This window comes from Haemorhous mexicanus, chromosome 5 (genome assembly GCF_027477595.1).
Source record: "Haemorhous mexicanus isolate bHaeMex1 chromosome 5, bHaeMex1.pri, whole genome shotgun sequence".
Lineage (NCBI taxonomy): Eukaryota > Metazoa > Chordata > Aves > Passeriformes > Fringillidae > Haemorhous > Haemorhous mexicanus.
The window spans coordinates 43,720,322-43,736,723 of NC_082345.1; the positions used below are offsets into that span (position 1 = coordinate 43,720,322).

The window sequence follows — 16,402 nt, forward strand, 5'->3', positions numbered from 1 at the left end:
CTTTGTACTCCTTAGATGTGGAGAGTCCTTGTTAATTAGAAAAAGCAGGAAGGCAAAGTTTTCTTGCAGAATGATGGGCGTTTCTTAAATTCTGACAATAGCAGAGAAATCTTTGGGAAATATGTTCTTGCCAAAATTCACTCAGCATCAGACACGCTGTGAATAAATATTTCAGTTTCTTGCTTGCCACGTGGAGTCCTTTTGTTCCTTAGCCCTGCATCTGATTTGAGAACTGAGGAGTGCAAGTATGTATGGTTGGTTTTTTTCCCTTAGAAAACACAATTTCATGTTGCATTAGGACAGTAAGGGCAGTGCTTCTTGTTACATCCTGATGTTCTAGCTCGAGGTTGTGACACAGACTGATCTCAGAACATGTGGGCAGTGCATGTGTGTATGCAAGCATGTGTGTCAGATTTCATATCTTTGGGCCCTTCTTTTACTGCTAAAGTAAATAATTTGTCAAAACTAGTGAAGCCTGGAAATTATATCCCTCAGCACCATTAGGAACAGTGGGTGCATTGCAGCTGTACAACATTACTTGAACTTGGCATCAAACCTTTTGAGTAATCAAGCATTGGTTCATTTGCATTGAAGAAATCTCTCTAGTAGAGCAAATAGATCTACTCTTGATTCAAAGGAGTCCTCTGAGTTCAAGGCATCAAAACTCTAGGCACAAAACATAACTGGGTTTTTTTTTTCTTCTTTATCCCCAGAGACTGAGTAGAGTCTCTATGATAGAAATTACAACTTAATAAGGAATTCTGTGGTGAAGCGTTCTAAGGTTAGAAGAGTCCTGGGTAATTGATAAACCTAAATACACACACAGTGCTTCTGATCAACAGAGATATTGTTCTTTCTACACGTGAGATCTGGGCAGATAATTTCTGGTCAAGGATCCTCCCTAGAAAAGAGAGGATTGAAATGCAAACCCTTCTTGTCCTTTCTGGTTTTGGAAGCACAGAGGTGTGCTTGCATTCTGGAGGGCTGTGTGTCTGGCTTCATAGAGCCCTGCATCATCCTGGAGGTTGATACTTACAATTTAATAAAAACACTACAGACTGGGGGTTTTTATCTTGTCACTCTTTAAACTATTCAGTTAATTTTAATTATCAAATCAGAGAAAAGCTTGCCTCCACCCAATCAAATTCAAAACCTCTTGGCCAGGTGTTGGGCTGATGAAGTAAAACACATGACAGTAGCTGTTCACCCATAATGAGATTTCTTTCAGAGGAAACTTCTAAGTGAGTACCCAGATGTGTTGATGTAGTAACAGCAGGAAGGCAGTAAGGGAGAACATGACAGAGCACTGTCTATGCACCTTTTAGACTCTGGCACCCTTCTGCCCCCAAGCAGCATGTGGTAGTTTTTCAGGACAGAAAAATAACTCCCATAACTCCAATGCCACTCAGCCCAGCACAGGCTGGAAGTTTTGAAGCAGTGTGAAACTTAGTATTTCACTAAATTAAGCACTTGACCACTCACATTCATGCAGTTTTCACTGAACTCATAAATGTGAAAGAACAGTGGGACTCTGTTAATCTGATCATATTAACTGTAAGTTTCCTTTTCCAGTTTCAGAATAAAATAGATTTAAAAGTTATACCTATGGTCAAGAAAACAGACAAGTTAGTCTTAAAGTGAAATTTGGATTTTTATTTTTATGCTCTCTTACTTGCTGTCAAATTACTTTCTTTGTTATAGCTCATTTCTGAAATAGTTGAGCCGTGTTTACCTTCAGGTGTGTGAGTGAACAAGTGTGTAGTTTTCAACAAGTAGTGTTATTGGGGCCTTCAATTTTTCAGACTACTACTAGAAAGCCAATTTGTTAAGGCAAGCACGTTTAATATTTTTCTGAAGATTGGTGAAGCCAGGCACTTAGAACAGGCACTGACTTCTGATCAAGTGGTGCCTGTCAAATAGCTTTACATTCTTATTCAGGAACTGTCACTGAACTGGAAGGAGTTGCTTTGTGCATATGCCATGGTTGGTGCTTCTCCTGCCTGCTTCTAAAACACTGGGAAGCATGTCTTGGTAGGTCACAACATTAAATCTGGCAGGGAGCAGGCAGTGCAAACCCGCTGTGCTGATGGAGACCACCCTCCCTGGCTGCACTGTGCCTTTTCCACAGGTACACGCTGGCGGCGCAGGACCTGGTGATGCGAGCCCGGGGAGTGCTGAAGGACCGGGGCTGGCGGATCTCCAACGACAGGCTGGGCTCCGGAGACGACATCTCCGTCTACGTCATCCCTTTGATCCACGGCAACAAGCAGTCGTGAAAGGAGCACCAAGAGTGGTTATTGGATGGGGATCTTTTTGGGAAGGGCCTGTAAGAGACAATAGGTTTTTGGTGGTCTGACCAGGACACTTCCAGTTGATGTAATCTAGTCAAAACTAATGCTGGAGGGGTATTTTTGTGCCCAAAAGGTAGGGTTCTGCACATATACTGTATATGATTAAAGATAACCCTTAAGATTCCAATTTCCCTACAGAAGTGGTTTTGGTGCTTAACAGGAATGGGATTTAAATGCTGCTAGCGTATTATGAATTCTGTCATCCCTCTAGGTGGGGTGGGGAATTAATTTTTTTTCTCAGTTTACGATGTAGCTTGGAAGAGCCATTTCAGTTGTGAAAGTAGAAGTGGGTATCAGAAGCCAAGGAGGCTCCTGAAATATACCCCCAAATATTCAGAAGGGGGCTTGGGTCACATCTCATTTAAGAATATAGATATACATATATGAGACTCAAGAGTTTTCTTTCAGAAAGTTGTATTCATGACTTATCTATGGGCAACTTCAAACTTGTGTAATCTTTTGAGCCCCCATTTTCCTCTCCTGTCTCTTCTTCAGTAGACTATACCTCCTGTATTTTAGTAGGAAAACTGAAATTGGTTTCAGTGTAACTATGCCTGTTTACTGCAGCTAAAAACAGTCACCTGCAAAGTTTTCCAGGAGAAATCGGTCACAGTCCTGTATGGCAGAATTTGTTCTGGAGTGAGGAGTTACTTGTCAAGATTTATTGTTGTGTGTACACCATGATTATACAGAGCATGCAAACTCAGCTTTATGTGATGTTTACCTGGAGGCTGTGGTTTCTTTGGGATCAGAGATTTACATTCATTGAATGGTTCTGCCTGCTTTATCCTGTTGAAAGGATCCCTGACCATAAAATTTTTCCATCAGTTGAGATTTAGTAAATTTGTTTGGGCTCCTGAGGGTGTTTTCAGTTGGACTTGTACTTGAAGTAGTGGTATTGTTCTCATGAGCAGTCTGGATACACAGATAGTGATCTATTTCAAAGGTGTTTCAGTTCTTCCTGCCTCATTTATTATTCAGTATACCTTCACCTGCTTGACTGCAGTGATCAGAAAGGGACAGCTTAAAACTTTCTGTTCTCTTGGCATTGAGAATTGTACTCAAGGATCACAAGATGACTGTGACTGATACAAGCCCTTGGCTTGCCTCAGCTCTTTTCTTAGCAGTGATAATTTAAATAAAGAAAATACGTGTAAAACATTTTTGACATGAAAGCAGAAGTCCGGGAGAGAAACAAGTGAGCAAGTTTGCAGTGTAACCTGGCTGCCTAGTCCACGCAGGCAGCTCTCTTACTTCATTGGCAGGAATTTAAGAGAAAACAAAATCAGAAAGTTCTAGCATACAGGTAGGTATATTGGCTGGGGAGCCAGCTTCCACCTGATTTGTGCCCAGGCCACATTGGTGTGGAGCTGTTTGTCTGGTTTGTACTTCTTTGATAAGAAAAAAGACAGGGAGCTGACATCATTGTAGAGCACTGACTAGGGAGCTCACAAAGGTTGTGTCCTTTCCAAAAGAGAAAGAGCTGCTGTGCCCTGGGCAGGCTTTCTCCTGAGCAGGCGTGGCCCCGAGCCGCCAGTCCTGCAGTTTATGATGTGCTGTGTAAACACGGCGCAGCCCGAGTGCGCTGCGGCTGCCCAGATGCTCTATTTGACTGCATCTGGAAGTACAGTTTGGTGGATTTAAACTACTCTTGCTCCAAATCTCTAGACCCAGAAGAGTTTCAGGATGAAAGCAGGCAATGTGGAGAGTGGAACAGCTCAAACATTGCTGCGAGCTGCATGCTTCTGGCCTGAAAACTGTTCTATGAGTTACCTGAGTTCCCCAGTGCCTCATGTGACAAAGCTGTACAGAACTTGGATGTTTTACATTCTAGAGCTTCAGTACAAATCAATGGCATATCTGATTATGTGTTTTCATGCTTTTTTTTCTGATTTTTTTTCGCTTTACCTCTTTTTCTGTGTGAATCTGAGTGAAAAGAGAGGCTTGGAGTCTAGAATATTTTTCATATGGCCCCTCATATGTTTTAAAGTTTAAGCAAGAGATCTTGCACCTTTTTTTTGGCCTAATAAACTTATAAACGTGCTTTTCATGCTCTGTGTAACTCCTGTTTTCTCCTCACAAATGCAGTTGTGTAGTCCTCTAGCAATTCAGATCCTCTTTGACAAAGAAATTAGTGCTGACAAAGCAAACAGCAGACACTGGTGCTTGCTGGTACCAGCTACAAGCCCAGGTGAAATATTTCAGTGCTGATGCACTGTTGGTCTTCGTTTGGTAACATGGTGTCAACACACATACCAGTTGCTATAAAACCACTGAGTTCCACTAGTGTGGTGGAAATAGATTTCCAGTGTTGCATTTGCCAAAATTTGAAAGTGAAATTTCAATGGCAATGGAAAAGGCACCTTCTCATTCAGGGGTGTTTTTAAACGTAGCCCTGGAGAAATGGGTTAACAGACTGCATGTCTTGGTGGGAGCAAACTGGCAGGTGACTTCTCAGAGCATGATCTGTTGGGCTGGGGAATCAGCCCGAGCAGTGTTGTTCATCTCACGCATTGCCATCAGTCAGGAGCTTCTCTGCAGCAGCTGGGCCCAGGTTGAGTTACACTCATTGTCAGCCCCTCTCCCAGAAAGGGCAAAAATACAGTATCAAAATTAGTATCAATTATGATTCTGAGAACTTTAGTAAAAGGTTTTATACTCAGATGTATATGACTGAAACAATGCTGTGGCGCTTTTTGTTTTGCTTTCTTGGAAAGTACCTGTTATACATTTAGGTGTTGCCTCCCTGGAGTGTCTGGCACATCTCTGATCCGTGCATTAGTACTTGGGCTTTCACTTTTACCTGCTTTCAATAGGAGGTTCTTGCATACCTGAGCTGGGGTCTGGTGCTCTGCTTCAAGGCATGGTATTAATACATATAAGCACCTAAGGCTCACAGAAACAGCAGGCAGAAGTCACTTATTGGGGAGGTATTATGTGAGAAGCAAGAATAATTAAAAGCACTTCCAATTCCTTTTAAAGGCTGAATTACTTTGCATTACATAGCATTAGAAAAGACTGATGGCAGGGAGGATTCCTGGTGCACAATGCCACTTTTCAGATGCAGGATGGGTACTGCCATGTTCAGACTTGCATCTGCTCTAGGGCTCAGTGAAGCTCCTAAGCTAGGAGCAGACAGCTTGTGTCCTCAAACTGGAGCAAATTAGGCACCAAGTCCAAATTTTAGACCCCTGACATGTCGCCTTAGTTACTACCTGATGCCAGCAGTGCTCTGGCTTTTTGCCAGTCAAGTTCCCTCAGTATCCAAAACTGCTCAGCAGCAAGGAACCTCAGTCTGAGTTATTCTGCATTCATATTGCTATTGCACACAGTGCTCTGCCTTGCCTGTGCATAGGCACTGCTTAGGAAGTTGGGCAAATTCTTGTCCTTCCTTGGATAATGGCAAGGAAAGGTGCCAGTAAAGGAGTTCCAGTTAGCTGCAGTGTAGCACTGTCTTCTGCTGCCGAGTCCAGTCCTAGTTGTAGAAACTCAAAACCAAGAAGCTTTTACCATTCTCCCAGAAATACTGTTGCAGAAAGTAGAACAGCCATTTCAGATGTTTTTCTCTTGCACTACAGGATAAAATTTTCTTTCTTTAATTTTATTAAGAAGGTGGTTAGAAATTTAATTTACACCAGATTATGTAACACACAACCATCTTTTGGTGCATTAAGACAATAATTCTTCCTTCATGAACATGAAAGCGTATTGTCCGAGAGGGCTGTTGTTTAGTGGCCTCACACTGGAGATTTTTTTTTATAAATTCTAAGAAACAACAGGGCTAAGAGACTAAATGAAAAGTGGTCAGAATCTGCTGTTAATAGTGGATTTCCATTTGCAGTTACTTCTGTGTAGAAATATGACAAGAAGTTTTGTGAGGTACTGTCATCTCTGTCCCTCCAGGATGTTTCTGAAGAACTGCTCTTGATGTTTGGGCAGATTTTGGCTCTGAGCTTCTGCTAGGTTTTTAAAGAACACTACATGCTTCGAGCAAATCTGCTGTGTTTTTTCCAGCCTTGGTGTTTTCCTTTCATTTTACATTTTATGTACTAATACTTTCAGCATTTTTCTATTAAACATGAGTGGCAAACTGTGTAAAACTGTTATTCCTCTAAGACATTTTAGGTATGTAAGTAGTTTTCCTCCATGTGTCCTGGATGAAGACTCAGTGATGTGGCTGTCATAGAGAGAGTGACTAAATGATTCTTTGACTGTGCTGCTTTATTTCTACCTGTGATGTACTTGAAGGAGGATGCCCTTCTCCACCTCCATGCTCATTTTGTTTTCTTCTTTTTTTTTAATCCATTGCTGTTGATGTTCTTTCATAGGTGTCTAATTTTGATTTTTTTTAATACCTGCCACATTTATCTTTCCTTCAATGGGCACTTCATCTTAATATCTTGAGATCTGTACAACTGTCTAGGGTTTATATGTCCTGAAGAAAGGAATACCTGCTGGAGGAAGATGTTTTGGACCAATGTACTTCTGCTTTGTGACTGTGAAATGTTAATCTTTTTGTAACCTAAGAACAAAAAATGTTTAGTAAAGGGATATATTTTGTGTTTTTTGAAACTTTTCAGTGCAATGAACAAAAGAGGAGGATACTGAAGAAGTGTATGTGCAAAGTTTTAAAATAAAATTTTAAATTATATATTATATAATCCACCTAGATGTGTAGTCATTTTTATTCTGCCTTTGTCATGAACATTCCCTGAGTCTCTCTGTGTGTATTACTAATTGTGCAATGAGGACAAGTAGCACACTGCTTTACAAGGGAGTTGATGACTCACTGACAAAAGGTCTGACTCTTGAGTTAGTGAAGTAAATTCCTTTGAGGTGGATTAGTGGATGGGTTGATCTGGAAGAGTTCGGCTGTAGGGTCGCTGTGAGAGCTTTGTGCTGCCATCAGATCACGATTCATCACTCAGACTGCCAGTTGCCATGTTCTGACTCAGTGAAGAGCTGTGCAAAGTGATCCAGTACCAGCTCTCTGAGGCATTGGATGTAATTTTGGAAATGACAACATAGTTGGAGTAAGTTTTCCCTCATCCTCAGTTCCTTAGGAATCACCGTCTTAAACTTGACTCTGAGTTTATGTTCCAGTAAGGGTGAATTCATAGATTACACTGAAGCAAGCTCCCACAGTTATTTAGTAACCAAAGGTGCTTTTGCAGGTGCTGGAGATGCAGGAACTGACACCGGCCTTGCCCGTGCCAGCACAGCCTTTGCAGTGGGTTGCCAGCAAGAGAATGGGAGCTGGGCATGTACCTACCTGTTATATTTTGAAATATTGCATTGTAGCACAAGTGTTTCTCCTGCTTCCTATTTCACCTCGTGCTCAGTAGAAGAGCACTGCAAACATCTGTTCTAGTGCTACTGTGGTTTTTAAAGTGCTGCAGGTGCCCGTTGTATCCACTGAGCACAGTGGAGAGTGCAGAGAGAGGCAATGTGTTACTTTCTTTCACTCTTGCTTCACTACTCTTCCCTTAAATCCTGCAGTTTATTACTGCAGTCCGACCTCAGTGTCAAGTTTAAAATTGCTGTGCAAATAAAACTTCAGCACAGCTTTGCCTGGCTTGCTGGTGTCAGCTGAATAATAAATGCTGGTAGCATGCAGTGACAGGGAACTGTTGCACACCAACTGAACCTAAAGGACCCTATTCCACATCATCCCTTTGCATTTCCTATGCCATAAATTCTATAAGCTTGTAGATTAAGTAAGGCTTCTTATTTTAATTTTTTTTTAGGTGATTCACACAACTCTTAAAATTTGGACATCAGTTTCTGTAATTCATGTAGGCAATAAGTCAGTGCTTTGCCAAATAATCCATTCACGTATTCTATTGAATGTGCCCAGGTAACTAAAGTGACATAAGGGAACAATTCCAGTAATTTATTGTATTATGTACAGTTTCTGTAAAACCAGTTTCTTCTTAATGCATCCTGGTAGAGCAATGTACTTTCAGAGAAAGTTTACTTCTTTATACTTTTACACTGGCTTTTACTGATTCCAGAGTTTCTCTTCTGCTTTCCTGGAAGTTTCTCTCATGCTTTTCCTGGTTTCCTATAACTTTGATTATATCAATCAAGGTTTTTTCACATCCTGTTCTTGTTAAGAGGAAGGAAGAAGGTTGCTTTAAAAAGGTTGCAAAACAAAGGATGCCATAACTTTTTTGGGATGTTAAAATAATTTCAGGGGAAATGGTGCTTTGAGGGTGAGATTGTTATAAAGGAGTTTGATGAAGGTAGACAAAATGTGTCTTCAGGTAGATAAAGACATATTAGTTGGAGACTCTTAATAATTTAAGAATAGTTAATCATAAATCTGAAGCTGTAGCAATAGTCCACGACACTCTGTCACAAAATGTTAAGGGGAGAGGGAGGTAGCTGCAGCAGAAGAAATAATTAGATCTTTACTGTAGCTAATTTAAGACTGATTATTTAGATGTGTAGATAGATCTCTGAACATTCATGAATTTGAGGCCACCCAATACTAGAATTAAGTTCTTATGTGTTTTAGTGCATAATTTCTCAGCCTCTAAAGAGTCAAAGTATCCCTCATCTTGACCACAAGCATTTATTCCCTTAAGCAACAGGAATCAATCCCTCACAGTGTTCCTCTGTCAAGATGGCACACAACCAGCTGTAATGGTTTGGTGTTTTCTGTGAGCTTCTCAGTCATCCCTGGATTTACAAGTCTGTTGGTTCTGCTCGTCTGTGGTAATTCAAGGACTTTCCCAACAGACTGGACTTCAACAGAGCATCTTCTGGGTTTGTTCATGCTATAGGGTGGTATTTTTCCTTCCTTTCCTCTCCTTACTGTGCTCCTCTCAGATTTAACACATTTTGGAGTAGTTGACTGCTGTTTGAGATGAGCCACTGAGTCCCTGGCTGGCCATCCACCTGCTCCCACCCCTTGCTTCCTGCAGGTGCTGAGAGCGAGAGCATCACCAGCAATGCAGGAATGCTGGTACCTAAAGGGAAGAGTCATAGAAGGGGAAATGGTTTCTTCATTATTCTAACATTGCTCTTTACCTTCAAAATAAAACTTACATGCCTGTAACATTTTAATTCTCCAGTTTGAAAGGGGAAACTTTAATGGTCTTTAAATTGGTTTTAGAAGGCTCAACTTTTTGACCCTTGTTACCCCAGTTCTTTGGCTCAGTTATTCTCCAGCAAAACTACTCATCCTTGGCAAATTAAGGGCTGTCTGGAAAATCCAAAGGCTGTCACACAAGCTCAGATAGAGCATTTAGCTTCTCATATGATAGTCATTGTGCATTTCTGTAATTGCTACAACTTTCTGGGGACTAAGCAAAGAAACCTGAAATTCTGCTATTTTTGCTTTAAAAGGGTAAGACTTAAGAATGTGGAAAGTCTGCAAGATATCCATGAGTAAAACTACAAGGAAAGATCCTGCTTTTCCATGAGAGTTACTGTGGAAGACAAATGACTAGGCAGTCACCTTATGAAACAGCACAAATTGTTCCTAAACACAGACCATTTCTCTGCCCAGTATAATATTCAATAAAGCTCAAGGATGTAAAAGCAGCTGACAGCCCTGCAGTCATTTCAGTCTGTTTAGAATTTAGACTGACCCTGCCCATCTAGATCTCTTAAATGTGTATTAGTTTAATTTTTAATCCTGCAGCCCTTTGTGGCAGATGTTGGCTGAGGCAGCTGCTCACAGTGCAGTATCACAGCACATTCTGGGGCAGGCAAGAGGAGACAGGGAGAAGCCAAAGCCAGTTGCAGTTATCCAGGACCTGGAAGCAGACAAACCAGTTATTTAAAGTGGGAATTGCCAAGGAATGTACAAAGAGAAGGGGATTCCTGAAGCCATGAGCTGTTTAGGCCTTAATTAGGAAATATCTTCTTGCCCCCATGTTGTGCCTGTTTACTTTAATTCCTGGGTTGGTACCACAGCTAATTGCACCAAATGTCTTATTTCTTAACATCCGCCAGCTTTCCCTAGAGCTTTGTCTGCCAAATGTCAACTGCATCTCATCTCGCTGAGATCAAGGTACTCCACGAACAAGCTCCTAATACAAAATTCTTATGCTGTATTTTCTGAGGATTGTGTTCACTATGCTCCCAATTAAAGAAATAAATTTACTTTTTTGATCTTTGCGCCCCCTTTTAGAGCTTGTTTTTTGCCAGGACTCATGCAATTGAATTTTACATCTGGGAATTTAGAATATGTTAAAAGCTCTGGAGCATCATTCTTACTCCTTCTCTGCTTGAGCACCGGCATAGAAGCAGTTTAAATGAACTAGACAAGAATCAAAACACAACTTTCAAACTCAGTTTCATGTCCAGACATATAAGTATTCTGTGAAAAATATAAAACACAATGCTGAGACGGTAAATCCTACTGTGGTTACATTTTTTAAGAAGGGTGTTTTAGGGAATGTTTGTTTAGTGCCAAAAAAAAAAAAAAAAAAAACAAAAAAGAAGGATAAAAAAAAAATTAATGTTATATAAAATGTCCCAGTCATTCTTTTCTGCTACTGCTCCTGCAAGGTTTCCCTGGTGCTGGCTTCATTAAGAAAGCTGGTAGCTGGGGACTTAGATTCAGTCAATTAGAAAATGGGAAAAAAAACACCCAACAAACCTGGAGTCCTGAGCTATATGCCACAGACTATGTTCTAATAAATAAGCTTTTCTAGAATATAAAAATTGAACATACATAATTATATATATATAGTTATACACATACACACACACACATATGTACATATATGTATATGGAAATATAGGAAAAATTAATAACTAACTTTAAGCAGCAGCTAATGAGACATCCATCTCTCCAGGCATCTCATACTCAATGGAGACAAAATTGAGCTTTAAAAATTGAACAACTCAATTTTGTTCGTTTTTTGGAGGATTCCACAGCTACCTTGTACTGAAAAGCTGCATCTCCTCACACCTACTGGGAATGCAGCAGACAATGGCAGTCAGACAGCTTGGGCCAGTGAAGCACCTGCACCAGACAAGCAGCAGGCTCCTGGTAATTTATTGTATTTTGTACAGTTTTTGTAAAACCAAGGCATGAAATTTTGTCTTCTTAATGTATCCTGGTAGAGTGAGCCTAACCTGGTGATGAGTTGAGCCTACAGCTCATGAGGATCTACAAGCTTAAGCAACGGCTAAACAACAGATGACTTGAACACCTAAGTAAAGGGATAAATCCCTCAGGATATAGCCTCCTTTCTTTCCTTTTCCTTTTCCTTTTCCTTTTCCTTTTCCTTTTCCTTTTCCTTTTCCTTTTCCTTTTCCTTTTCCTTTTCCTTTTCCTTTTCCTTTTCCTTTTCCTTTTCCTTTTCCTTTTCTGCTAGGAGATGAATGCTTCTATTTGCACACCACCCAAAACAAGGCTCAAGAGCATGAACACCAATCCTTGTAAACCTCTCAGCAGATTCACTGCTCTTCCATTCAGGAAAATTGAAAATAGAAGGACTTGTCTCTCTTTCTGCTCTGGAAAAAGGCAAAGACACAAAGCCTGGTTTTACCTGCAGTCAAGAACTAGCACAGCTTCTGCACTTCAGGTCATGGGCTGCCTCACAAATAGAGCTTGGTAGAGAGACTCAAGGTTTTGGGGGTCTCCTCCTTGTTGTACTGGGCTATAGTTGGCACTTAACAATATTGCTTGCTGTCTTGCAACAGCTGAGGTGGATTGTGTTGCTTTTCACCAATTCGGTGTTGCTCTTAAAAACAAATGTGCTGAGATATCTGGAGAAATAGTTATTGTTTTCTTGGTTTTTTTAAATGCATCTAGGGCCATAGTGTGATGCCTGCCTGCCAGCTTTCCCAAGACACTCTCCCCTTGCCCTCCCCAGTAACATAACATGCTGTGTGCAATGAGCTGCTTGCTCCCAAGGAGGTGATTCATTTCCAGGAGGCATATTTGTAGGAGAAAAATGCTTTGAGGGTGTTGCTGTGGCTCTGTGTGACCTGCATTGTGGATGAAGTAGAAACCTCAACATTGCAGACATACCCAGGGTCATGTTCACAGGGGTAGCAGTGGGGGAAGGATATGAGCAGAGCATGAGCAGCTCTGTTGCTTCATGTGAAAATAAACTCTAATAGCAATTAAGAGAAAGGAGTAGGAAATTAATAAGGCAGTAAAGATTTTTCAAAATTGGTCACAAACCATTGGTTTATCCTTTGAAAAGCTTAGTTGACAAGGATTCTCTCATCCCTTTGTCCCCCTATCTCTTTCAATAATCATTCTTCTTCATGCAAATATAGATGGAAAGGGGGAACAGAGAAAGGTTAAAATGGAAGCAGGCTATCTTTCATCGACATGGTAATTTTGCTGCTTGGCTCAATGCCAAACGCTTACTGCAGCCACTAGCTGCCATTCCAACATGACTGAAAGGATCTTTAATAAGAGTGTAAATAAAAGCCAGGCTGAGAAATGAGTTTTCCATCCCAGCAATCACTGGCCTAACCTCGGCTGTAAATAGTCTCTCAGAACAGCACAGATGGAGTACCAGCACCTGGGGATCAAGGCAATCTCTGCACAGTGCAATTTAAACAGCTGGGTACAATTGAAACACGAATTAGCAGGGATAGATGGAGGGATTCCATTTTGTGTTCTAGGTAAAAACAAATAATTCAGTCCTTTTTCCCCTTTTTAGAAAAAGGTGGTGTACGGGGGGAGAACTTTTGACATGATCTTGTGGGAGGTGCTCATTGCTGCAGCTGTTAGATTAATTTAACCATGAGAATTTCCCACAAGGTGCTGTAAAAACAGAGCCCTAATTTATGATCATTGATTTAACAGCTCGAAAGTGATTTATCTGACCTCAGTAAAGATAGTGAGGACACCAGAAGAATGATCGGTCATTCTGGGCTTTGTGTGGCTGTGACTGGCTTTATTAATTTAGAGCAGAAGGTCTGTTTCAATGTCTCATTGAGACAGTCAAAGGCAGTTAGCAACTGAACCATTTTAAAGACTTTTTTTTTTAAAAAGCATTACTAATGCTGCTAAGAACGAAGGATTTATTCCACATGGAAAAGATTCTCATTAGTTAAGAAATGGTAAGGCTTCGTTTAGAACTGTGCAGAAACAGACGCCTGGTCGTGGATTTGCAAGTTGTTTTTTCTTCTGTTGTTGGGAATCTAAAGCACACTGTGAAATAGAATTGTTAAGCATAACAGTAAATGAGAAATAGCTTTGCAAGAGATAAAAGAGGTTGGCACAGGGGATTGCTGGCTCTTGCTCTTTTTAAGGGTAGATTTCAGAAAGGCCTAAAACGCTTCACATATTTTACTATTTTTATAATTCAGTCCTCTTTATGGAAGTTATAGAGCGTATCTGTTGACAAGTAAATATATCTAGGTTTTATTTCAGAAGAATATGCTTTCGGTTAAAAAGGGTGTAGCATCCACTACTGAAATGTCACAACTGAGTGACAGAATTTCTTCACACAAATAAGAGGAGAAAGGATGAAAGGCAAAGGGAAAGGTGACTACTCTCTCTCCAGAAATAACAACTGTTTCTAAGAGAAGCGTGAAAAGAAATTCAAGTGCTTTAAAAGTTTACCTGAACTAGAAAATTTGAATACAGAATAAGGAATCTTTGCACAAGCAAAGACTCCTTATAAGAATAAGGAGTCTTTGCACAATTGTGTGCACCTGCACAGATAGCACACATGAGGTGTGTGATTAGGAGTGCTAACCTGGAAAATGGGCTGGAAACAATTCTTACCAATTTCTCTTGCCACCTGGACTGACGTGTGGTGGGGTTAAATGTCACTGATTTGTATGGCTCTGCATTTCACTCACCACTGGATTATGCCCAGCTTTAAAGCCCATCTACAAAGATCTCAGTAATCATCTTTCCAAGGTGAGGGACAGAAATGCTGCAGGTTGGGATTTCATCCATGGGGGATAAATGCTTATAGTCATTTTACTGTCCCAGTGACATGGTATCTGACCTGAAGCTATGACAGTCCACTTAATCTCCATACAGCAGGGGAAAAAACAGAAAACAATATTTCAGACCTTCAAAATATAAAATAGTAACAGTAATTTTAAGAAGTGAAAAGACTAGGACAATAGAATAAATTATGATCTATGTAAAGCTTCCACAAAAATCTTATACACATTGTCAAGAGATTAAGAATATATGCACAAACAGCTATAAATCTCACTAAAAGGTTTGAGGGACCAATGGTACCCATAAAACTGACCCTCAAATTCCATACAAATAAAACAAAGCTGAAGCCCATGTTTGAAGAATACAGAAAGTGTTATGTCAGCTTGAGCATCTTCTTCCCATCTTGTGTTGCCATCAATCTTGTGTTGTTCCCTAAAGCACACTATAAATACTTCAGAAGAATTTTATAAATTATGTGCAGCATTACTTTGCCTAAATTCAAATCTACAGGGAAAAAATTAATCAATGAGCAGAACAGTAAAATGTTTCCTCACACTGTTTTTACCCATGACAAAAGTCTCCTAAAAAATAAAATGAACCTTCAGAGTACTGACCTGCATCTTTGTTCATCCCAAAATAATGCTATGTATTTCTTCCCACTTAAATCCCATTCTGGATGAGTTCAAATTTGCTTCTGGAAAATTACAAATAACCATTCTCAACAGCACAGATGTCACAAACACTTTGGAAGAAATGACTGCTTCTTAGCAAATGATTTGTCTTTTTTTTCCTATCCCTTAATTTGCCATGGACTTATTCCAACCCTTGACACGATGGCACAAAAATGTAAATGAATGTTACAGGTTAGTTTAAAAGCACAATTATTTTTCATCCCAAAAACAACAACCTAAAAGATATTTTCTCTGAGGGGCTAGAGTCCACATGATATTCTGGAGTACTATTCATCTCAGATTTCTCTTGTTTAATATTCTTAAGGAAGGCTTAATTGGCATCTCAGGATTGAAACTATGATGTGACTTGTTTACTGCTGAAGCACTAGCAGCACGGGACTAGAATCTAGAATATACAGATTCACTTGGGTTGTTGGTTTTTTTGGTTAAGAAAAAAATCTCAGTTTCCACATTCACGAAAATATTTCTGCTTAACAGGAGACAGTCAATGTGAGAGGACAGAACCTTTGGAAAAAATGCTAATAACTGATGAGCCCTACAAGGTGCTCTTTTACACACTGTCCTCCTTCATTCCTTTGAACTTTTAAGAACCGTTTTCATGACAGGGTGTCTTTAATTACTGCAAGAGTGATCTGCAGACAAATGTGCTCAAGTGCCAATGTGTTTACCATTAAGACATGGAAAGAGACATTCCCTTCCTTTGATGCTACTTGACCTCCCCAGCTCTGGATCAACCCACTCCCACTCCTGCTTATGATCCCAACAACAAAGACCAGAAGCAGATTTCTCTTGGAAAACACTAGAAGGAAATCACTGACTGCCCGAGGCTGTGATTAAAGTCGCTCTTATATAGTTTCATACAAAACACCACAAAAACTGGTGCTGCAAGTCTCTTGCAAGTCCCCACGGTTAAGAAAGGACGCTGCTTGGGGGTTTGCTGGGCTCGGATTATATGGCATGACCAGGAAAAGTCTGGTTCTGCCTAAGGAGCGCACAGCACGAACGGAAGGGATTTCAGGGGCACCTCTCTGCAATCGTCCGGTCAAAACACCGCACGCCTTACAGCCAAGTACTCTGCCCACAGAAACGCATAGCCTACACGTGAGAATTCAAATCATGAGCTAAAAGCACTGCACTGCGTGCCGTGCCGTGTGGAGGAGCACAGGCACGAGGAAGCGTCTGGAGCGAGGAAGCGGCGTGCGTGCTCGGTGGCACCCCACCCTGTGGGACACGGGCCTGGCTTGAGCCCACCCAACACTGCAGGGACACAGGCACAGGCAAATGACACTGTGAGACACCAGCCACCACCACAGCAGGCAGAGACTGGCAGCAGAGGAGCCACAGAAACCCAAACCAATCTGCCTGGGACAGCAGGTTGGGGTTATGCTGCTCTGTGTACGAAGGATTAGAGCTAACTCAGGCAGCTGAAGTGAACATTGTGCACATATTCCCTTCCATGCTAAGAAAATTGC

General features: G+C 40.8%; 1 protein-coding gene across 1 annotated transcript in view; it reads left to right on the forward strand.

The window, feature by feature from the left end:
• Window positions 1–7,012, forward strand: part of PPM1H (protein phosphatase, Mg2+/Mn2+ dependent 1H) — a 130,361-nt gene extending 123,349 nt beyond the window's left edge. Inside the window, exon 10 of the mRNA XM_059847001.1 lies at window positions 2,129–7,012. Coding sequence (XP_059702984.1) covers window positions 2,129–2,276 — 148 coding nt within the window. The 3' untranslated portion in view covers window positions 2,277–7,012. The remainder of the gene's footprint in view (window positions 1–2,128) is intronic.
• The last annotated feature ends 9,390 nt before the right edge of the window (window positions 7,013–16,402 follow it).